The 25,032-nt window shown below is 30.6% G+C and overlaps 2 protein-coding genes across 2 annotated transcripts; one reads left to right on the top strand and one right to left on the bottom strand.

Annotated features, from left to right (window-relative positions):
- Window positions 1–4,850: 4,850 nt before the first annotated feature.
- LOC114374925 (homeobox-leucine zipper protein ATHB-40-like) lies at window positions 4,851–7,125 on the bottom strand. The gene is made up of 3 exons (XM_028332650.1): window positions 6,896–7,125; window positions 6,418–6,740; window positions 4,851–5,269 (listed from the first exon to the last, which is right to left on the bottom strand). Exons 1-3 carry the CDS (start codon window positions 6,984–6,986, stop codon window positions 5,036–5,038), a joined length of 648 nt encoding a protein of 215 aa, XP_028188451.1. The 5' UTR covers window positions 6,987–7,125; the 3' UTR covers window positions 4,851–5,035.
- A 14,849-nt stretch (window positions 7,126–21,974) lies between these two features.
- On the top strand, window positions 21,975–24,543 carry LOC114377372 (probable NAD(P)H dehydrogenase (quinone) FQR1-like 2). Its single transcript, XM_028335848.1, has 2 exons — window positions 21,975–22,772; window positions 23,989–24,543. The coding sequence occupies exons 1-2, from the start codon at window positions 22,210–22,212 to the stop codon at window positions 24,215–24,217; spliced, it is 792 nt and encodes a 263-aa protein (XP_028191649.1). The 5' UTR covers window positions 21,975–22,209; the 3' UTR covers window positions 24,218–24,543.
- Window positions 24,544–25,032: the final 489 nt, after the last annotated feature.

Raw genomic sequence — 25,032 nt, 5'->3', positions numbered from 1 at the left:
GGGTTTCGGTGCGACACGTGCCAGGGAGGGGAATTCACTATTCAGCTGTCTACGTCTTATTGGATTAGGTTTGGTCCGTCACGACTTTCTATGTGCTTTTGATTAGAGTTGATGATAGGATAACATTATTTATTTTTCTCCTTATCATTTTCATTGAATGCCTTCACAGTTGCCACACTCTCTTTCTCTGCTATACTTTTCATGGCATTGCTGTCTGCCGCATGCCAAAGAAAATACTATTATTCTCTAATTTATGGGGCAAGGTTCAGTTTATTAGTTTAATGTACCCTGAATATTATCTTGCATTTAATTGGGTTATTTTTTCAGACATATACTTAGATAACCTGATAAATTATGTAACAATGTTATTTGATATCATGGATAAATAATCATATTTTTAAGTATACGATCAAAGATTTAATCTTCAAATTCATTTCCATTAAAGAATATCATTAATGGATATTAGTGTTTTAAATAAATCTTATTATCTTTAGAAATTAATAGATTTTAATATTAGGAGAGATTAGTCTCTAACTTTCTATCAGGGTATTTCACATTTATTTAAGTTAGATGCATGATAATATAACTGTGTGATTGATAAAGGTTTGTACAAAATATACCGATTTTAACATTGTTATATGTGATGATATATATACATATATATATCTTCGGTTACATACAAAAATTTATCAATCAACTATTTATATTTTGCCTTTACACTGTAAGTTGCATCTTTATTCTCCCGTATCCAAATCCTAACAAATGGTAGAGAAGAGAAAAGAAACCAAACAAAAAGGAACAGCCTCGCCATACCCGTTTGTAATCATTACTTCATTTAAGCATTAAAAGTTAGTATAATTTTATATTATGACTACAGATATTATGTTTGAATAAATTAAAAAATTTATTTATTTAACATTTAACCTTTTTATAGACGTCTTTTGAAATAAATATGATAGGAAAAATCGTAAACAAGATTGGAAGTGCAAATAGTAGTTAATAAAATTAGTATCCACGCGTACACTGTTACTCCTCAGAATGATTTTTTTAAGAATGCCATATTTCTTGAAACTAATAATATTTATAAGTAACTAAAAATAAAAACTTGTCAATAAATATGAAATTGTTAATTTTTTTTTACAATACTTGAAATAAACGTACCAAAAAAGTATCTACTGGCGTGGATACTGGATTTTTAGCCGAAAAAACAAAACCAGAGGTGAAAAGAAAGCCCATTTCGCGCAGCCCAAAAATTAGGAGACTAGGCCTTGTATCATAATCTCTTAAAAACTAGGCCAGTGAAAGAGGCTTGGTCTGAGACCGTGCTGCTATAGGAACCATTGACTTTATACATACAGGGAACATGACATCTTCAAAGGAAAACTGGTCTCTCTCCTGTACATAGAGTGGAATAATTTTTATAAGGTTTAATAAAATATTTATGCTCCTAAATTTGGAGTAATTTAAATTTTAGTCACCTGAATTTAAAATTAATCTTTTTAATTCATAAAATTTGAAGTTAGCACCATCAATCCATCATCAACAACATTCAGCACTTCTTGTGCATCATCATCCTACTATGTAAGTCACTTAGCACTTCTTGTGCATCTCTTAATGAAATTCATTGTTGCTGATAAAGAAGAAAAAAAAAACGTCAGCATTCAGCAATAGCAACGGTTGTTTGGAGACTATTACGAGAGGCTGAGCAGCTAGAAGGGGAAAAGTAGAAAAACAATGTAAATCAGTGATTCCTAACGTTATTTTAAGTTTATGCCGTGTTTTTTTTATAAATAAATAAAAACTCTCAACCCATGGCCATGAGCTATACAGATTAAGTTCGATACCGATACAAAAACTCATGACCCAATCTGACTCAGGTTCAATAGGTGGGCCACAAGCTAAACAAGCAAGGTCAAATTTGACTCGTGATTATAGTGAGTTAATTTTTTTTATCAATCTAATTCAGATTAAATGCGTGATAAGTGAGGTTAGTTCACAATTTGAGGCTTGTATTGACAGTTGTACCTAAAAGCACTAAAATTTACAACATGAACAATAATATTTAGAAATTATTAAATATTAAACACCTTTATTAATAGTCCTAATTTTCATCATATCATATTATGATACGTAAATTATTATTTATTTTAAACAAATAATTAACACGTCGTATTTTATTTCTTTTTTTTTATTATATCATAAATCTTATAATATTTATATTTTTTTCTCTTTCTAGGAGTTGGAGTTGGATAACATATTATATGTTTATCAAACATTTTTCATTTCTCTCCCTATTTTTTTTTAGATGACATTTAGCATTGGTCAGGTGTCCATGTATTATTTTTTCTTAAAACTTCAATAAACAATATAAATTGCACACATATTTCCTGTTTTTTTTTCTTTCAAATTGGATCTAACACCCCTCTTTTTTTTTGCCCTGGTAAAAAATTCCTTAATTGTTTATTTCACATTACACCCAAACCCCATCCCTCCTAAATATCGTTTAATATTTTAATAAAAAATAGACACAGGCTGGTCAGATGACTTTTAATGAAAATTTATATCTAAAATACCTTCATCTTTTTTTTTTCCACACTCTAGCAACCCCACCATGTATTTGTTCCAAATTACACCTGACACCCCTCTTTTTTTGCACCTTACAAAAATCCCCTTCATTATTTAATTCATATTACACCTAGATCTCCTTCATCCTAAATATTGTTTAATAATTTAACCGAAAGTAAAAACATGTTAGTCACATGACTTTTAATAAAAATTTATGTTTAGAATACCATCATTTTCTTCCTTTTAACTCTATAAAGACATGACACCATTTTCAACCTAAAAATATTTTAACACTCTTTCTTCTTTTTCTTTTTCTCTAATTGGACATGAACTCAACTTTTTGTTGAATGTGAACCCACCTTGTTGGTATGCATATATTAACACCCTTCCTTATTCTTCTTCTTCTTTTTAATTCAATTTTTTTGGTGATTGTTGGATCGTTTGGTTGTTGTATTTTTGTTGAATGTGTTCTCAGTCATGCCTATTAATTGAATATGGTCCGTTGTTTCAAATTTTATTGTTTTACTCCTGCATTTGTGTTTTTAACTCCTTTATTTGAAATATTTATTTTTTATGCCGAAGTGTTTGATATAATGTTTCAATTAAGAGATACATCTTATTCAAGTGTTAACAACAATGAAATAAGAGTCAAATATTAAAAAAAATGTTATTGCTTTAAGAAAAGTTCATTCATAAGATCAATTGTTAATTTGTTGTTAAGTATTTAACAATAATTTTAGGACAATTTTATCTACTCATATATTTCAAGTGATGTTAGTTAATGATGTTAAGAGAATGAGAGTAAAAATAATATAAAAAATGAAGGATTATTGGATGTAATTTGAGAAAAAACACAAGGGGTGCAAGTGTAACAAAGATATTAGGACAATTTCGTTTGCTCACATATTTCAATTGACGTTAATTAACAATATTAACCGAATGAGATAAAAGTAATGTAAAAAAAGGAAATGATATCATATGCAATTTGAGAAAAATACAAGAAATATGAGTATAATTTAGTCTAATAAATACCAATTTCGTCATTGGACCCAGAGGAGTGGAGAACTTGAAATGCATATAAAAAAAATAAAATTGGATAACTTGAAACATCCGATGAGGTTGTCGAGCACACCTAATCACCCATATATGATATGTTATGTTATTAGCACTGGCCTAGTAGAGTGAGCAAAAACCATAGCTTTGAGAATAAATTCAAGTTGCAAAGAGACAAATGTATTGGCACCAAAACTTAAAAACAAAATTATAATAATATTCCATGACAACAAATTTATAAGTGATAAATAATATTTTGATTTAAATTAAATTGAATTATAATCACATCAATTTATACACAAAACATTACACACAAATATAAAATTCAGTATCAGTAAAGCAAAAAATCAATTAAATACCATATGAATAAAATAAAAAGTAATATAATTAAAAATAATAAATAAATTCAGAAAAAATTGTAGATGATGTATATTCTAATATATTTTCATACTAAAATCATTCATATTCATACTAAAATTAAATTGATTCATATCTAAATATTAAGATCAACCTTAGATAAAGTAACTAAAACTCATATTTTAGATCTATCAAAAAAAAATTATTTGTTATTAGTTTTTATAAAATAAAAAATATCTCATATATTAACAAAAAGATCACATACATTTGTAAAAAAATTTGCAACATATAACTTTTATTTAAAGTAATATTTTTTTTCTTGAAATTTGTTTTAGGTTTATGGTTGGGTCTGCCCTATTAAATATCACAATCAAACTATATTAAATTAATTATACATTTAATTAATTAAATTCAAATTTAATCATCTACTAGTACGACCACCACTATATCCAATTCTATCTTTTAGTATGACGTTTGAAACATCACATTTCATAGAACATCTTTAATGGCGCAACTAAAATGAAGTTACTTAAGTCACTTTTAGAAGTACTGACATCTCATGCTATAAAGGAATACGAAGTCAATAAGACACTCGAATACAAATACATTCCCGAAAATTAAATTTGAATAACCCGTTTGCCAAAAATAAAATAGATAAGGTGTCCCTCTAGGTTAGGATTCAATATTAATTACTATATGCCCCGGCTATCTAACGACGAATATAGTTTGTCTTTATTCTTTGATTTTATATTGGTATTGATTTCTCCCCCCTAAAAAACAATGAAAGCTAGCATTGGTGAGCTCAATATTATTTTGTTGTAAAATTAAGAAACACACGGCACACTATTGGTCTTCATAGCTGACATAAGCTGACATTGCACACAAACGAAGATACTACTACCATTTCGGGTCAAATTGCAAATTATTATGTTAATGGATACTTTCCAATTTCCAAACCATAGTGAAACAAACACACTTAGCTACCTAGCTAGCTAGGAACAATTAATATACATTGGACCATTCACATTATCTACAAAATTCTAAATTCCTATTGGTAGTTTTACATATACAGATTAATCCATTCCATGCCGTTGATGTAATGGGTCTCAGGCACGTAAAACACATCATCCTCATATCCATCAACTCCAAATTCCCCAAAGAATGGTGGGTCCACCGCTTCCATTGATTGTGACTGTGACGAACTAGAACTGTTGCTTGGGACTCTCTCGGCACTCTCTAGCAGCCTCTGAATCTCTTTCTCTGCCTCAGAAAGTTGCTCTTTGAGCTTCAACACCTGTAAAGCAAAGGTGCCAATATGGAATGAAGAAGTTAATATATATTTATGATAATATCTATCTAACCAAAGATAAAGCTTAAAGGGGTGTTAAGGGAATATATCTAAATAGAGACACACTTGATAGGTATTGATCAGAGGCTAATGGCATTTCACGTGGGAACACATGTTACGTGTCTTCTTCACAAGTGGGCCTTGAGCAGGCCCAACGTGACCTATCCTAATAATATTGTACGGAACTTATCGAACAAATGGAAGAAACAGTGCCTTTTGTTGTCTACTAAGGTGGCAGATTGCTGTTCCTTTTGTTAGTGGTTTTCCCGTTTTTTTTTTTAATTATTTTTTGTTGAATTTTTTTTCCACATGACTTATCTATGGCTGAGAACTCAAGTGTCACTTGGGTTTCTTCGAGCCCAGAGCTCCTCTCTGCACGTTCATATGGTGGGTCTTAGTTTCCACTTTTCTTTACTTTTTTTTTTCTCTCTTGCTTTGCCCTGAAGAACCGGTTGCATGCGTTTCAACATTTACGGGATTAATTAAACTACTCACAGAAAATTTATAAACAAATAAGTAAAGCAACGACTTACAGAGATAAAGAAAACAATAGAGAATTAAAAATTAGCATGGCCACCACAGAAGTAACGTGGTGACATGCTAGCCAGAAATTGACGTTTCTGTTATGAGCAAAAGAAAATGACACACAACCGTTGAGAGTAAACTGTGCAGTGCTTAATTGGATATAAAGTAAGTAATTGATGGGAAACAAAGGAGTTTCAACTTTCAACTTCAGATTCTCTATTCTCTAGGCAGCGTACTACCTCCACTTGCGCTTTCAGTTTCCACAAGATTAGGCCATAAAGTCAAACTCTTAGTACTGTTTTTTTTCTACCCAAAAAGTTTCCTAAGCACAAGAACTAATATGGACCAATGAAATGGCTCTCGCTCGTTAAATATAGTTAATTTCTCAGAATAATTTAATTTCTAGGAAAACCAAAAAATAAACTTAATTTGAGATATAAGATTGAGTTGAATAGTTAAAAAAGAAGGAAAAAAAATGGTTGAGTTTAATCTCACAGGAAAAAAAACAAATAAATTTAACCATTAATATTTGTTAATGAAAAAATATATGAAAAGAAAAAGAGGTATACCTCACTCTCCAGGCAACATTTCTCAAGCAAGGTGGCTTCATGATTTTTTTTAAGGCTGGAGTACTCTTCTTCCAACTTTTTGTTCTTCCAACGGGCTCTTCTGTTTTGAAACCACACAGCAACTTGTCGAGGGTCCAAACCAAGCTCCATTGCCAGCCTATCCTTTCTTTCGGACTCAAGTTTGCGTTCATTTCCAAAGTTTTGTTCAAGTAAATTAACTTGCACCTCACTAAGCTTCCTCTTCTTGTTGGCTTCCGAGGCACCGTTTTCTCCTCCTTTGTTCTTCTTGTTACGACGGCGTCTTGGCTTCTTATTAGTCTCTCCTGAAAAATAATGATACACATGAAAAAGTTAAAAACAAAGGTATATAGCTAGCTGAAGCTCTTCCAATTTATTTTATAAAGAAAACTTTGATGAATACAACACAAGAGTAACGTTTTTGAGTTTGAGCATGTAGCTAGGTATTCTAATTGCTAACCTTGTTGAGAAATAATTTGAGTGTATGCATCAGCAGGGAATAACTGAGACATGAGCATCATGTGGTCTTGGAAAGGTGGTCGATGATTCATTGTGGTATGTTATGTTACGTTCCTAGCTCTCTCGCTCGCTCTTCACTGGCTTCGATCTCTTTGATCGCAAAACCAGTGTGATGTTAATGTTCTCCTTCTTAAAAGGACGATGTGTTTTTGGAGAGACAACATAGACCTTCCGCATATTTATAGGGAAAATGATGCCTGTCCACTTAATTTGTGTTCGGGGATGTGGAATAATAATGTACTCTACGAAATGCCCTATGTTTTGCAGAAATTTGCAGATCAGTGCCATTCTCTTTTTACTGTTTATTGTTTAATAGTTGTCAAGACTCAAGTAAAGAATGAAGACACACCAGCAAATAAAATACGTACGGACGCATCACAATATTAGATCATAAGATATACGTACTTGGCATATAATAAGTGGTTTTCATTGTGTATATACGAATATATGCTACGAAGAAAAGTATTAAATTAAATATTTTAAGTTGTTTTTAAAACTTAAATGTTAAATAACTTTTATATTTTATGTAATAAAAATTGTTTTTAACTTTTTATTATATATTTTTAGATACACAATGGACAATTTCACGTGGTGATAATATGAATATACGTACTTATAATCTATAAATTATATTATATTTTCCTTCTTACAATTTTTTTAAAAAAAAAGTTATACTTTCCCCCTTCGTTTGATCAATAATGCATCCATAAATTTCGAATGTGATGGAAATATAAAATTCCCCATACATATGTTTTCGTTTTTTTTATATAAAAAAAGTGGGTGACTTTTTTTTATTTCATCTAAATTTTGAATTATTAAAATACCTGGTCCCTGGATATATTTCTTCTCGCATATATGTAATCCGCAATTGGCCACACCCGCATGCAAAGGTACTGAGTATATTTATATAATCTTAAAACTTATTTTCTACATTTAGCAACACACATTTCAATATATTTTTATTAATAAATAATTTTTATATAAATTTTATTATTATATGACTTGAGTACGTTGGATTTTATTTAATATTTTTTTACTTTTATTTAATGAACTTTTTATAATAATATTATTAAATAATAATGTATTGAAGCTGTTAAATAAAAAATAATGTATTAAAATAATTTATAAAAAGAATATGTTTAACCCTTACCATTAATATAGTGATTTAAAATTAATCATTTCACTTGTATTACTAAACAAGCCCAGTTGAAAATAATATAACTCAGTTTCTATAATAAAAAATTCACGCCCTTTGTGTATATTTAGAAGTTTAAGAAAGAGATAATAGTAATAATATTCATATGATTAAAAAAAATAGGGAGGAGAGGAGAAAAAGAAAATGTAAGTGGTTGTTAAAAAAAATGTCGAACTTGAAACAAGTATGAAAAAATTAACGATATTTTTTTATTTTTTGAGCTGTTCTGCTTTAAGTTTTGAAAAGAGAAGGTTGAATGATTAATGAATGCAAAATGGTTTTCTAAAGTCTTTTTTGTTTGTGTATAAAGGAAAGTTAATTAGAGTTTCCTAAATAAGAGATTTACAAAGAAGAAAAGGTAAAAAAATTCATAATGGTGTGTGAGAACTGAGAAGAGAATAGATGCCACCAACTGAGACGCATATCTTTATTAAAAAAACAAAATAAACAAAGAGGCATGGGTTGTGATCCCAAAGCAGACCACCTCGACCTTAATAAACAATGTAGAGCGGTTAGCCTCTGGATTTGGGACATGTAAGCAATTTCTGTTGTCCAATTGGCCTCTCACTTCTATGTTATGCCCCTAATTAAGCCGCACTCACACGGCTTAGCTTTCTAACTTTGTGGTTAAGAGCATGCGTGGCTCGAGATGAGTGAACATTGGCTATTACAACAACTTTCTCTCACCCTGTCCCCCTCTCTAACCTTTTTATTAGCCATGTCGTCATTGTCTACGTACTCACTTACAAAACTTCAGAATTATCCTCTCATAATAGTAGTCTCTCCCATCTTAATTATAAGAATTTTTAATTAATTTATTTTTTTAAATAATTATTACATTAATTTTATCAATTATTTATATATTAATTTTGAAATTGTTTTTTTCCTATCTACTTACTTATTTCTTATTAATGTTTAAAGAAAAAATAATTAAATAAAAGTATATAAAAAATAATTAATTAATATATCTACAAATTTAAAAAGAATCTTATAAAGAAACAAATAAAATTTTAAAAAATATCTTGTAAGTAGGACACAGAGGAAGTACTAGTATGAGAAATGTTAGTGGTAATCTAACACAATTTATAAGTGTCTCTGATTAATTAGAATTTATTAAAATTTATTAATTTTTAAAAAATTTATTTTTTATTTAATATAAATCAGAAGAAAAATCATTAAATTGAAAAGTAAAACTTATAAAAAATGGTGATTTCTAATTAATTTTAACCAATCATAAAAATAATCTTAAAAAAATAATGTCGCTAACATTTTTCTACTAAAATGGTATGAGATTCTAACCTATATCCATTACAAAGGGTCACTTGTTATATTATTTACACATCAAACTTAAAAGTACTAAATGTGATGGGTGTATTAAAAAAAAACTTAAGTCTCACATTTACTAGAAATAAAATTTATATATATATATATATATATATATATATATATATATATATATATATATATATATATATATATATATATAAAAGTAAGAAGACAATATTCATTAAATGAATTAACTTTTGGGATTGAGTTAGATTCAAATTAATATTTTAAAATGATATAGTCTATCCTAAATCCATTACAAAGTATCACCCACTATATTATCCACACATCAAGTTCAAAAATATTGATCATAATGAAATGTATTAAAAAAAATTAAATCATATAAGCATTGCCTAAAAATAATGACAAGATGAATTGAGGGTAATATTTATACATTGAACTAATTTTTTTATTAATATTAAGTTGAAGTTAAACTCATATTCTAAAATAATATAAGAATATATCTTATATGCATTAAAGAATCATCCACTGTATTTATTTATCAAACTTAAAAGTGTTTAACATGAATGGATGTATTAAGAAAAATTAAGTCTCATATTAATTAAAAATAAAATAAAAATCAAAATATATGACCGAGGATTAAATTAAACTTAAATCGGCGTTATAAAATACTCTCACAAGATTAGAATATAAAAAGAAACCATTTATTACCGTAACTGAAAAAGAAAAAACAAAAAAACTTAGCGTTAGGTTTATTTGACTGTAGCGCAACAGCACGAAACAACTTGGACCGTGCTCTGACTGCTCTCCGTGTCACCCATCACCACTTTAGATTTCTGACTTTCCTTACCTTTTTTATTTTTCTTTGCTTTTCCAAATTTTTTCCGTAGCCCTGGCCTGTACAAAATTGGAGGAGCGCGATACGTGGCAACAATCTAGTCAACGTCTAGGAGAATATTCAGATTCATTGCTGGACAAGAAATAAAGCTTGTCCCCTTTGCAATCCTTCAAAAAGGTTTCTCTATCCTAACATGTCGCCATTGATGAACTAGTAGTATAAAAACTTAAAAGTATAGACGGTGGGATCAATGAATGAATTGCCCAGAAAAAAGAAAAAAAAAAAAGAAAAAGTTCCCTGATATTTTCTTTTCTCCCTTGCCATGCCATCCATGAACACCGCCTTTCCTCTCATATCATACAAATGCAATGATCAAAACTAGCTTATCTTTCAGGGTTTCCTAGCTAGGGAGACAGGAATTGTTGTAGTTCCAGACCTTTTTCTTTTATCATTACGGTACAATCCTCTATTCTCTCCATTCATTGGAGACCCTTTCAATGGTACGAAATTGCATGGCCTCCTATCGTGTCATTTTTTAACGGGCTACTTTTTTTTTTTTTTCAAGCAACAAGCTACTAGTATATATTAATCGTTATTTTCATCTTTGATTGATTTTTATTAATGTTAAGTAGTGTAAAATCTACTCGTACGAATCATGTGTTGTCGTGTTTTGGCTCAATGAGGGAAAATGTAAAGTAATTAGAAATCTACGCGTACGAATTTGAACAATCTTACATGCCGCAATTCGTTATGTATACCGAACAAATAAATTTTATCTTCTTTCTTAAATCAGGAAGTGAGTAATAATATCGTACGAAACTCGATTTGTTATTTTTGGAAATATTAGTAAAAATAGATGGATTCTTATATCATTTTAAAACTAGTGCATATTTCAATAATAATAGAATAACATATCATCATCAAGTAATAATAATTTATCCAAAGTGAGGTAATGAAATTTACATATACTAAAAACAACCGAAGATTAATACTCATTTGTTAAAGAAGATCACTAAAATAGGTAAAATTTATCCACTATTATACTAATCTCTTCTATTTGTATGATTGAATGTTGTCTACGTGAAGCGTGGCAAGCTTTATACATGTTTGGATGGTTATCATAAGTAGCAAGTAACTTGTCTTAGTATGTTAAATCAGAATGAAAGAATCGAAATGTTCATATAAAAACAAATTATATATTCACTGATTTAACCTTATATATAATATGATAGAAGAGAAAGAAAGAAAAACATAAACAAATAATATAAAATATAAAAACAAGGTATTAATAACATTTAAAGTACGTAGTACAAATATTTAAAGATGTTAAAAATGGAACCAAATCATTTGTAAGCCATTAAATTGATCTAAAAAACAAACAAAAAATTCAAAAAATAAATATTTTTTAGGTTTGATTTAATTTTTGAAACTTGTCATAAAAATTGAATCAAATTATATATTATAATTATATTAATTTTATTCAATGAATGTTTAGCATTATGTACTTAGTGTGTTATTTTAAAATTACAATGATCATAGCAAGTGATTTTGAGTGTAGTTCTTTCTATAATAAATTTATAAAATGTGATCTTTGTTATGATAATTAATAATAAGTATTAAATAATTTATTATGTTATTTTTTGTTTTATAATTAAAATGTATATTTTACTTTCATATTTTTTTAAAAATAGTGTTAAATGTCAAGTATAAATTACTATTATGTTGAAAAAGGGTTGATAATATTATTTTATAATAATATTAAATAAAAGTAAAAATAATAACTTCTTATTAAAATATGTTAAATAAAATTTAATTAAAAATAAGAATTATTTTCAAAATAATAAAGTGTTTAGTTGATATATTTTAAATTATCTAGATTAAAAAGAAGTCTTTAAACGAAATCAAATCATACAAAATTAGTTTAGTTTAATTCTAATTTAAAGTTATATTTAAATTTAATTAAAAAATCATATTTATATTTCGAAAATAAATTTGTGTTAAATTCTCATCATAAATAAACAAAATTTAGATAAACAACACTCACTACAAGTAAAATTAATTTCTAATTTAATAGGTTAAAAAAATATTCATAATCTCATACTTAGAAGAAAACACATGAGAAACAGCCGTATAAATATCAGAATTCAAAGAAATTGCAGGCATAATAAAAGATGAAATTAAAAAGAAATTGCCTTGTGGTCTCGTGATGATGAGAGAGAGAGAGAGGAGGGAGCTGAGTTGTGAGCCGTTAATTCGTTCGAAGCCAGAGTTGAGTCGTACACAAAGTTGAAGCAGAGGCAGAGGCACGGGGAGAGAGTTAGAACGACGCACATGGGGGCAACTCAAGAACATCACCGCGTGTCACCACCCCTTGAGGACTTTTCAGGGACCACACACTCCTTTCAACTCCACGTGTAAGCTCTCTATTCAACTATATTCTGTCACAGCACACACTTATTAATATTAGGCAAATACTAACAAGGAAAAGGTTTTCTATTGAGAGATACAAAATTCTTTTTTTTTTTTTTTAATTTTGTAACTGATTTTCTTATGATACTAGTTAGTAAAATCTTTACGCAATAAGATCTTGATAATTAATATTCTTAGAATATTAATTAATAAATTAAAATAAAAAATAATGTAAAACGAGTCATAAACAATCTAATTTTATAAATTTCAATAAAAATATTTATTTTTTAATTTTTTAACCAGTAAAGACACCCATTAGCATTTTCATATTTTCTCTAGTGTCTGTCCATTCCTCTTCTTCCCTGGCCAATAACTGTCTCATCCTCCGATTCGTTATTCCCCCTACACAAGTTGTAGCCGCTACACTTGACAACTCCCACACTCAACAGTCATTCCAAATTTACATTTTTTTTTGCTACCATTCCTGTCCCTGGTGATATATGAATCTGATAGATTTTACTACTAGCATAGTAGCATGTAGAGAGTAGTTACAACTTACAAAGAAAAAAAAAATACTTAATATGGTGAAAGTGTCTCTACTATACAAAGGAAAGACAAATGCTTCTTGTCAAAACCTAGCGAAAAAATAACCCACCTCGTTAACTAGGGTGGATTCAATGAACCATGTCCTGAAAGCTAGAAAGTGTATGAGGAATTCGTCAACAGTGTCAGGAGCCATGGAGCACTGATTGGAATGGTTGTTTAATTTTTTTACATTATTGTTATTATATCCTGAAGCTAGCTCATATCGTTTTCACGCCAAAAGTGAGTGTAGCGGATGTGTTTTGTCATTTTTCCATTTGTGAGGGGGAAAGTTGGGATTATTGTAATGGTGGGTACAATAGACATATTTGTTTTGAGTAAAATAAGATAAGGTGAGATTGCAAAGCAGGAAGGATGCTTCCTCAAGTTTACTAGAGAGTTTATAACTGGATTTAAAGTAAAGATATAAAGGTCGTAATAAAGGATAAGGATGAAGGTGCATAGAGCATGGTCAGCAGTGAAAAAAGGAAACAAAGAGAGAGAGACGGAGAGATTCGCTCCTAAGTTATTTATATATTATATTCTTCAAGGCAGATCAAGTTGATTTTGTGATTAATTAATTTGGCATTTGTTTAATTAAAGAATATGGATAATATAGGCCAAAGAATATGCGCGTGGCACGGACGGGATTCAATTCCCTTGGTTATGCTTTTGAGTTGTTTTCTCAGTCTAATAATTTTGACTTTAACTAAACTACTCAATCAACTTAAAATAAAAAAAAAGGGGCTTAAACAAGTGGGTGTCATGTTTATCCCGACACCTACAACCCTTGCTTCCCATCTCCCTACTTTCAATTAGTTTGGAGATGTGGTATCCTAATCAAGATTTTCAGTCACACACCCTGGCTAATCAAAGTGCATTCCCTTGATTATGGAATATCATATATGCTTAAAGTCACTTAAATTAAAGCATATTTGGATGCACCCCGGATCTGAACAAATTAAATCTAATAATAATGAGTTAGTCCCCATCTGTTTAATTTCCCACCTCTTTCTTTTCGTAAAGAAACACGATTCAGTATTATAGTGGTCCCGCTTTAATGAATTTTTTTGTTTTAGCATGCATGGACAAATCAGATATCCTAGATATAAACCTCAAACATATGACCCATATATGTGTAACAATTTTTGCGGGCAACATTTTATTAACACTTAGTCTATACCACCTTTTGAGTGATCAATACACATCACAATTCTTATAGAAATTAATACTATTGAGCCAAAAAAACACGTCATTTGGTCCCTCAATCACCACCATGCTTGCACGTAACTGATAGTAGTATATTATATTTCTAATCATCAGGAACCTCCCAACTCTCAAGCCGTAATTAATTAATTAATATGTTCTCATTTAATTTCAACGTGTTATCAAACACATAGTCACATATATATGGAACCTGTTGTTCCTCTTTATGCCTCCCCATCATGCACACACATATGAATAATGATATTATGACAAGGATATATGCATGTGAACAATGTTATCATCCACGCGGTCAATTTTGTTTGTGTTGTATGCGCCACACACAGTAGACTTCCATGTTTCCCTCCTTCCAGACTAATCCATTTCACGTTTTAGCCTCTAAATACGTGCTTAATTTAATGTCAGTAGGTATCTTTTTTTTTTTTTTTTTACTCCAGGCATGGTTTGTGCAATTGAACGAGTTTCCTTCTATCATTCTTTTATTAAAAGTTTTTTAGCTATAGACCTAGTTTTCAACAACCCCTGAATTATGCCATAATTTGGGCCATTATCTAGTTTTCGGTTACTTATGACTTAGGTTAATCGAGCTCTAACTTCAACATTAATTAAGGGACAGTGGCTCATACAGTGACACGCAACAGAGCCAATCACCCCCTTAACGCATGAACCTAAGCAGTGTCATTGGTTCACGACCAAACAAATGTTTATGTCAGCGCGTGCCTTTGTGTTAGAGAAAGTAAATCGCAAATCGCAATCAACTAAACCCACCCCCATTGGTGAAAGATGCAAAGGTAAGGTAGTATAGTCAAATACTAGAAGAAAAAGAAAGGAAAAGAAATTAAGGGCCGGGCTTTCAATTGGAAGGCAAAAGCCCTAGCTAGTCGCTTTCCTAAAAAAGCTACACATTTAACTATGAAACACACACATGCAAACATAAAGGCTGAATTATTCCCTATACTTAAAAGCAAGAAATCTCCACACAGCTAAGTCAGTATCTTCGAGAGAGTTGTATATATAATAATCAAAGATTCTAGCTAGCTATCACTTGATTATTTAACTTTTTTAATTAGTCCCTTAATTAATTGCGACTAAAGAAGGAGCAAACGTACGAAACCTGGCAGGTGGACTAGTGGGGATGTGGCGTTTCTTCGTCCTTCGATTCCAATTGATTTCACACCCTTTAAGGGATTCCAAGCTGGCTGTCTTTAATTTCATTCTGTAAACTACCACTGGGTTAAGCACATGGTTGCCACTGATGTTGTTGTTATCTAATCCACCATGCTTTCATCATAACCATGTCTTTAAATTGTTATTATCATCATAGTGAACCAAAAAATCTTTACATTGCATTCAAATATGAGAAAATTAATGTGACCGCAATTGCAATCGTATTATGTGATTGTGAAATGTTAAAATATTTTGATGTTTTTGTTGTAATTGTCTTTGCGGACTGCAATTTAAAACTAGTCCAAAAAATAAAGAATTAATTAAAAGACGATGCTATATATGGGACATGCGTTGGGCACAAAAAATAGCCGATTGTCCATCCAACAGATATGGAATCTCGGGGCTAAAGAAGATCAATACTTTGATTGATTTCTCAGGTGTCCTTTGATCCCAAGACAACTAATTAAACAAGACTTCTCACCCCTTCTTTCTTGTACTATTTTATTTTAGCTTTGCGTGATGCATCGCAATGTTTCGTGGTCCTTGTGCTCACGTTATGGCTCTTTTGTTTTGTTGTGGCTCGGGTTCTTGGATATATAGTATGTGGACCAGCGACCCAATGTGTTTTTTAATAGGTTAATATTAGTTGTTAGAATATTAATATTGAACTCCCAACTTTTTGTCCTTTCTTCTCTCTTAGCCAATGACCCGGTGTTACTAGCTTGAAGCCTTGAATTGAAACAATATATTAAACGGTTCTAGTTCTATGTGAATGAACTACATATATAGTGTGCTTAATTGACTTCCATAGGAACTTTAGAGGTAAATTTGGACTGGCTAACTAGTATAAAATTAAATCGGGATCAGCGACGACATGACGATGCAAGTATAATTTTTATATCCTTCATGGTTTTTTATGGTTAAGAAATCATAAATAAGGAACACATGCATGCAATTAGCAAAATAAAAACTCTTTACTTCTTTGACTAGAAACCACCCCCACACACACACACAAAAAGAAGGAAACTAAGAACCTATGTACGCCACGGTAACAGAGCAAGTCATGTAAGACTTTTCCTCTGTTTAGTGCAATGCGTGGAACACATGCATGTGGACATATATTCTATATATGCAGACTTTTTAAGGAAATACGTGAAGGTGAGACTTTGAAACGGATAGGGTAATAACTAATATATAGGGGATCAGACAACGTAGGATAAGGTCACAGCGTTATGATATAGTCGTACCAAAAATAAGCAAGTAATTAGGGCCCAAATACAATGTTTCTAAATTATGTAAATCAATCCCCACACACACAAAAAAAAAACCATCAAATAATTTTGGCGACGATAAAAATCAATCCCCACTGATTGTATTATGCTAACTTCTTCATAGTTTGGGTGCATATGGATGCATTTTAACTATGGATTTTGCAAAAATATAGATCCAACGGTGGAAGTAAATTACAAATGTAGCCCCAATATAATGTTAACGTAGTAATTCCTTTAACATATATATCTGTGAAAACATTAAGAAGCTTTGGGGAGCTGACAAGGGGGTGGTGGCATGTGCATTTGTTATAAATGTAGCAACGACCGCATGCAACAAATGCAGGAATGGAGGTACCGCAGCTTTAAATAGGTCTCTAGTAAAGGAATGAAGGAAGAGCACGTGTACAAGTTGGGGGTGTATGAATTGAAGGTGGTAATTCCACGAGGGTTATCCATAATGATGGCTGGTGGGGTGCAAGTGCAATCGCATGGTTCATAACTATCAACGTTGTGGGTTGACAATGGAGGTAGAATAAAAAATGTGAAGGAAGTTCATATATGCATGCGCGGGTTAATTGTTCACATGTTGTTTAATCACAATGATCTGTACGTAGCTTAATGGTACGTACTACGTAACAGTGGTTTTCTTATTTAGTCTCTATAAACAGATTTGCTGTGTGGTAGGAGACTTTGGCACACGAATTGCACAACCCATCCCGCACTTAAAAATAAAATAGAAAATGGATGCAATGTATATACCGTTATAAATAGGTTGTTGGAATGGATTCCATCGTCTCCTTAGACAAGAATATTTGTGGGTGAAAAAAAATGTAGTTGTAACAATAGATTTCTCTAAAATTTCTCTAAAAGTGATCCAATCATATTTTTCAATAAAAATTAATTATTAAAAAAATGAATAAATATTTCACACTAATATTATAATAACAAAAAGAAAAAATGTTATATATACTCTTTATGTGCGGCACAAATTTTATCTTTACTTTCATATCATTTTCCTCCCAAAACATATGATATATTTAAAATTAGTTTCTCACGAAATATTTTTAGAAACCTTTTTTACTATAAAATACATTTTGTAAATATATTAAATAAAAAATTTTAATTACTCTTTTGGTTTTTTTATAGTTACAACAACTTTTTTTTTAATCTATATAATCTAAAGTGAGTATAAATAAAGCAAGCAACCCCAATAAGAAAATTGATCAACAATCAAAATATATATATATATATATATATATATATATATATATATATATATATATATATATATATCTACAAAAGTCGTGCCCAACAAAATAATATTTAACCAAATAATCTATTAAAAAATCCAACAAAAACAAACTCAATTCAACTAATCAATTCAGACCAACTCGATCCTTAGCCTGCCAAGTTAGTGGATTATGTGAGTTGAATTATACGAGATGAAAAATTAAATCATATAATTTAACCCAGTTCATTTTAATAAAGTTTATAGATGAATCCGAAGAATTGACCTCATTTTATCATCCCTTTCCGTTCATTAAAAAGGATATGGTTTAATTTTTCTTCATCCACAAATTAGATAAATTACTTTATGAAAATTATTCACAGAAATTGAATACATTTTTCTAGTGTTCAGGTTTTTCGTCAGAACTGATTATTATTATATTTAAGTGCTGGTTGGGGGTATAAATATATATGCCAACAATTTTTTTCGGTCTGATATTTATATTTTATACTGAATGACTACATTAGCTCTGTTGTTATTTCGTATTTGGGCCTTGACAGACCTAAAATGGGTACCAGACTACCAGGCCCTGCCAGAGAAAATAAGTTTTGCTGGCTGACCTTCCCCAAAAAACCAATTGTGGGCCTCAGTTCGGCTGTTACAAATTCAACTTCAATTATTGGCTAAGTTCCATGCCTGAATCAACTTCAATTAATCAAAGAATACTGTTAAGAATAATATATATATTGTGACTTTGTGACTCTTACATGTGTTTATCATCAATTTTTTATTTTGAAGAATGTATTTATCGTCATACTTCATGTGCTTGTAGATACGTATATTTAAAATATTTTGAATGATGAAACTATTTCACTCAACTCGTAGCACACAAAGGGATAGATTAGGTGAAGTCTTGGTGTATTACCTGCTGGCTTATACAAGTTAGCATGTGAAATCTACGAGTTGAATGTCTATTTATGGACTAGTAGACCATTCTGTATAATTTTTTTAAAAGAATAAAATATTCAATTACTAATCCTGTAAATCAAGTATATATTTCATATAGAATATAGATGAAATAAGCATGCATGCGGATACGGTATAGGAAAAATGTTGAACCATTTACATTTATGCAAAGCTATATGAATTAAACTGTGTTTAGATGATAAAAAAAAAAATCATGCGTTTTTTTTGTAAAAAAAATAATGTAAAATAAGTTAAATTTTTTTATAGGCTAAAATCATCTTATTTTATTAACTTTTATAAATGTTGAGATGCGTTGATTTTAATTTGTAATAAAAACTAATTTATTTTATTTCCTTGTCTTGCAATTTTATTATTTAGTCTTATATAAGAGATTATCGATGTCTCTCAATCTATTAGGTCAAATTAATTTTATTTAAAATACGTAATTATTATTGACCCAAAAGAATTTTGAATATTATAAAAATCAAACATACAATTACTTATAACAAAGTGTATTAAAAAAAGATGTATATACACTTAAATCTATATTTACTATAGTGAAATGAATTGATTTAATATCAATTAAGTCCACTAAAATATAAGATTTTGACAATTTTTATGTCTGAATTTTTTACCACCTAAATTTCAACGTGGATCAAGTCACACGGTATGCTTAATTAACAATATGTGTAGTTACTCACATGACAACACTTATTATAAAAAAAGGAAATAGTAAATATTAATTATCAAATCTTAATTGAATGATTAAGATTAAAGAATACATTCATGCAAAGTTTTTAAGTGATTATTTAATCATCAATTAATATTTGGATTTGACTGTTTATATATAGTTGGTACATATAGGCGTTAAATGTACGTCCCTGGTTCTGTCAACAACAAAAAAAGGTACTTCCATGGTCAATCATTGTTTAGTTTTCAGAAGAAGGTAAGTCCTACAAGGAAGATTTGGTTTTTGTTCAAATACACCAATTATAGCTTAAAGCAAATAATTAATAATGATAAATATCTTATTCTTAAATGAAAACTAAGAGATGTCACAAATACCTCATTCTTTAGTGAAAAGTAAATGAATCTTAATAAATAATATATTTTTAAGAGTACGTTTTTTTTATTTAAAAAAGAGTACGATTTTAAAGAGGATTGGGGGTCAAAGTTTTCTATTTTAAAATTAATAGAGTGACATAAAGTTTGAGTCTTGCTAAGGAACTTTTTATTGATATTATATCCATTTAAAAATGATAGGATGATATATTTTTATATATTTCAATAAAATAAAAAATATTTTCACTTTTTAAAATATTGTCCTAAGTATACTGATTAGTATTTATCATAAAGTTTATAAAGATTAATTAAACATTTTTTGTGTGTGAAAGATGAGCTAAAGCTTCAAACCAATATATTAAAATTCTCTAGGAAACCAGTATCATTTACATTCGCTTACAAACAATTAATAACAAATAGCTTAATGTGTAATATTATCACTAGCCATTTGACTTGATAAAAAACTAAAACTATTAGAAATAGAATGTCAAACAATTATGAAAGAATGGGATCTAAGTCTTGAACTTTTAAAAAAATTGTCTGTAAAATAATAGCACAAAGCGCAACAAGAAGAAAAAACAACCACATCCCTCGAAGGAAAAGCTATAATGGCAAAATCAACCTAAAAAGAAAAGGCTTATGAAATCGGGCACAAAATTAAAAATCGTATCACTTTTTTTTTTTTTAAAAAGAACTTGATATATGTTTTTCAAGTACATTACTGCACTAATTTGTCTCCTTCCAAATGTGATGCTTAAAAACTTGCTGACAAGATGTAGCCAACTGTCGAATTTGATCCACCAGGTGGAAAGTTGGATGCCTAAACAAGCAAATAGAAGAGATGGGTTGAATAACCGCTTAAAAATTTGTGTGAAGTCGCCAGAGTTTACTAGAAGCATACCTTAAGAACATTCCATTATTCAACTATTGTGATTAAGAAGGAACTTAATCTATTTAAATAAAATTAATTAATTTTTTTTTCATACTATTGATATCCTTTAACATGATCTTTCTTTTCAATCCTTGTGGAAATACACTCCTTCAAATGGTAATAACTTATTTAATTTTAAACACTCGTTATATTTAAATTTTCGATCTATTTTAATATATTCATTAAAAAAATTGGCAACCGTTTATATAATAGGTATTCCAACTTCGAGTATGACTGGTTTTTGACTGTATGGAAAAGATAAATAAACTAAGATTTATCACTAAGATAAACACTACCTAACTCGACTACTACAAGAGAGAGAGAGGTTTAATATAACTAGGTTGATTAGATTAGAAGCTAATAAGAAAAAAATTACAAGTCTATTATACTATAATATTTTGAAAACAACAGATTATTGAAAAAGTTGGTGCATAGTAAATGAAGCATACGTATAAGCACAAAAATCTCAACATACTAACGCGAATTTGTCAAAAATCAAAACTGTCTTCAGTGGAGGATTTGTAGGCATTCAAATTCGTCAGTTACAATTGCCATTCTCACGTCGTCCATAATAACCATTTAGTGTTAATTAAAACAACTCAACGCATCGCCTCACACAACACAAGAGAACTCGTTTATTTTCCTTTTCCTTTTCTGCAAATAATCTAATAATAAATTAATCTCTAAATTTTATAATTTAATATTAAATAAATTCTTAAAAAATATAATTTATTAATAATTGATCTTTAAACATTAAACCTTAATAAATAAATAAAAAAAGATCAATAATATGTCACCACTTCACATGGGACAAAGGAAAGAAATAAAGTTAAGCGATTGTGGTATAATGTATGGTGTGAGAGTGGGATGCAAGAAAGGAAGGCATTGACGTCGTCGTTTTGATTAGGTTGGAGGGAGTGGGTATTAGAACGAAGCGAGGAGTGACATCAGCAATCATGCGAAGATACTCAAAACAAACTCTGAACTCTTTCTCTCTCTCTCAGTCTCACCACTGAAATTCTGAACTTGGATGCTTCCATTCCCTCTCTCTTTCCGTTCCCAAAATTATTATTCCATATTCCCGATTTGCCCTTGATGGGGAAAGGAGGCGGCTGCGTTCCCAGCAAGAAGAAGCCCCCGCCGGTCGCCGACGATGCTCCCGCTCCCACGCCGCCGCCGATCTCGCCTCCGGATAACGCCCACGCCCGCAAACCCGACGCTCCAGCGCAAGTAGCGCGTGAAGCAGCGTCGTCGTCGTCGTCGCTTCCGGGCGGTGCGAGATTGAAGGTCTTCGTCGTGTTCTATTCGATGTACGGACACGTGGAGGGGCTGGCAAAAAGGTTGAAGAAAGGCGTGGACGGTGTGGAGGGTGTGGAAGGGGTTCTGTATAGGGTTCCGGAGACATTGCCGATTGAGGTGCTGAATCAGATGAGGGCGCCGCCCAAGGACGACGCCATACCGGAGATTACGGCGGCGGAGTTAACTGCCGCCGATGGGGTCTTGTTCGGGTTTCCGACGAGGTACGGGTCGATGGCGGCGCAAATGAAGGCTTTCTTTGACTCCACGGGGCATTTGTGGAAGGAGCAGAAGCTTGCGGGGAAACCCGCTGGGTTCTTTGTTAGCACTGGAACTCAAGGAGGAGGCCAAGAAACTACTGCGTAAAATTTCTTTTTCTTTTTTCTTTCTTGTTAGATTCTATGATTTGTGAATGTCGGTTGAATTTGGACTTTAATTGGTGGCATGCATTGTTCTTTATTTGACAGATTGTGTGTACGAATGTGTTAGTAGAATCTCTTTCTCTGCATTGTTTTAGAATTCCATTAGATTTAACTTGGAATTCGTGCAATGCATTTTGAACGCACATGCTCTTAATTGATGTCCCACACATTGATTTGATTGTTGATAAATACTGCGTCGTTGTTTTTATTTACTGAAGAGGGAGAAAGCGTGTTAATGTTTATTGCTATTGCTTAATATGATTGCCTGGGATGTTGATTTCCAAGATGAATGAAGCATTTGCAAACGCCATAGCAAATTACTTAATAGACCATAATACAATTAGCTATGCAAGTTTTATGCATTTGATTATTTTTGGTCTTAATTGATGTTAAGAGAGAGCTTTCTTCGGGTGTTTCAGACTGTTATCTCTGGCTTCACTTGCTTTAATTGATGAATTGTGTGATTTAAGAAAAAGAAAATTCCAATGTATTCTTGAGTTTGATACATATAGCATCTAGATTACCAACCTTGTGAATTTTAAGTTACAATGTCTTGGATTATATATAGAGATGGTTATATAAAGTTCAGGGTATAATATGCTGAGCTAGTGAGCTTGTTAAGGGATAACCACATTTTTTTGTAAGACAGAATCTTCGCTCCTTTGAAGGGATGTTCTTTTATGTTGATAAAGTAACCATAATGTATATCAGACAAGCAAATAAGCCAAAATTGAATGAGTAATTTATATAATTCCAATGTATTCTTGAGTTTGATACATATAGCATCTAGATTACCAACCTTGTGAATTTTAAGTTACAATGTCTTGGATTATATATAGAGATGGTTATATAAAGTTCAGGGTATAATATGCTGAGCTAGTGAGCTTGTTAAGGGATAACCACATTTTTTTGTAAGACAGAATCTTCGCTCCTTTGAAGGGATGTTCTTTTATGTTGATAAAGTAACTATAATGTATATCAGACAAGTAAATAAGCCAAAATTGAATGAGTAATTTATAGAAGTGCATGTCTGCAGTTCAGAAACAAAGACTTATTTAGTTTATATTACGCTTGATGATGGAAATTGGAACGGTCTCTTAGACAATACTGCTTGGAAACCAATATCGAAAACTTAGTTTTGTGGTTTTTATTGCAGTTGGACGGCAATCACTCAGCTGGTGCATCATGGAATGCTTTTTGTTCCTGTTGGATATACATTTGGACCCGGAATGTTCAAGATGGATGACATTAGAGGTGGTACTCCATATGGTGCAGGAGTGTTTGCCGGTGACGGCACAAGAGAGCCAAGTGAAACAGAGATGGCTCTTGCAGAGCATCAGGGCAAGTATATGGCTATTGTAGTTAAGAAGCTCGCCCAGTCATGAATGGTGTTTTCTTCATTTCATTCTATTCTTGTTGATCATCTGTATTTTTTTACCGTTCTTTTTTGTCAAAATTGGTTCTGGCATTTTACCATTGCATTGTGATGAGGAATGGAAGCTCTGTTACACTATTTAATTGATTCTGTTGGGTTTGGGGGTTCTGCATTGTTTCCGGAAGGTGTAGATGTTGATAAATTTTCGTCAAATAATAATTGTGAATTTTTGTATCTTCGTGTGTTCGTTTCTTCTTTGTTTGCCTTTACACATGATTATGAATTTGTAACATGACTTGGATAATAAAATGAATTTCTCAGCTTTGATTTTGTTTACACACTTCTAATATATAAATTTTATTCAACTTAATTATATATATATATATATATATATATATATATATATATTCTGATTATGATCCTGTTAGATATGAAGTAGTTATTATTCAAAGTGGTGATTAGTTTTTGTTGGGGTCTCGAGCACACATCTCGTTTAACATAATTTATTTCATATATCTAATGATTAATTAGGATTGAAATCTTAGACAAAAGTCGTTATTATTTATGTTGGTTGACTTAATTATATATATATATATATATATATATATATATATTATTTTATTTTTCTTTCTATAACTTCTTATTTTTTTCAATTTTAATTTTTGTTAAGTTTTTTATTTTTAGTGTTTATAATTTTGTGTCTTCAATTTTATCAAAAAGTTTATGCATACAACATAAAATACTAGATACAAAGTCTATACATAAAAAGACCATACATCCAACATAAAATACTAAATTCCTAAAAGTACAAAACAAGTTTGTACA

This window comes from Glycine soja, chromosome 11 (assembly GCF_004193775.1).
Source record: "Glycine soja cultivar W05 chromosome 11, ASM419377v2, whole genome shotgun sequence".
Classification (NCBI taxonomy): Eukaryota; Viridiplantae; Streptophyta; class Magnoliopsida; order Fabales; family Fabaceae; genus Glycine; species Glycine soja.
This window is presented reverse-complemented; position numbering and strand designations above follow the sequence as displayed.

Coding starts and splice junctions, on each gene's coding strand:
- LOC114374925 (XM_028332650.1), bottom strand. CDS start 6,986: ATGAATCATCGACCACCTTTCCAAGACCACATGATGCTCATGTCTCAG. Junction 6,741..6,895: donor TCAAATTATTTCTCAACAAG/GTTAGCAATTAG, acceptor ATTATTTTTCAG/GAGAGACTAATAAGAAGCCA. Junction 5,270..6,417: donor AATGTTGCCTGGAGAGTGAG/GTATACCTCTTT, acceptor TTTGCTTTACAG/GTGTTGAAGCTCAAAGAGCA.
- LOC114377372 (XM_028335848.1), top strand. CDS start 22,210: ATGGGGAAAGGAGGCGGCTGCGTTCCCAGCAAGAAGAAGCCCCCGCCG. Junction 22,773..23,988: donor GGAGGCCAAGAAACTACTGC/GTAAAATTTCTT, acceptor TTTTTATTGCAG/TTGGACGGCAATCACTCAGC.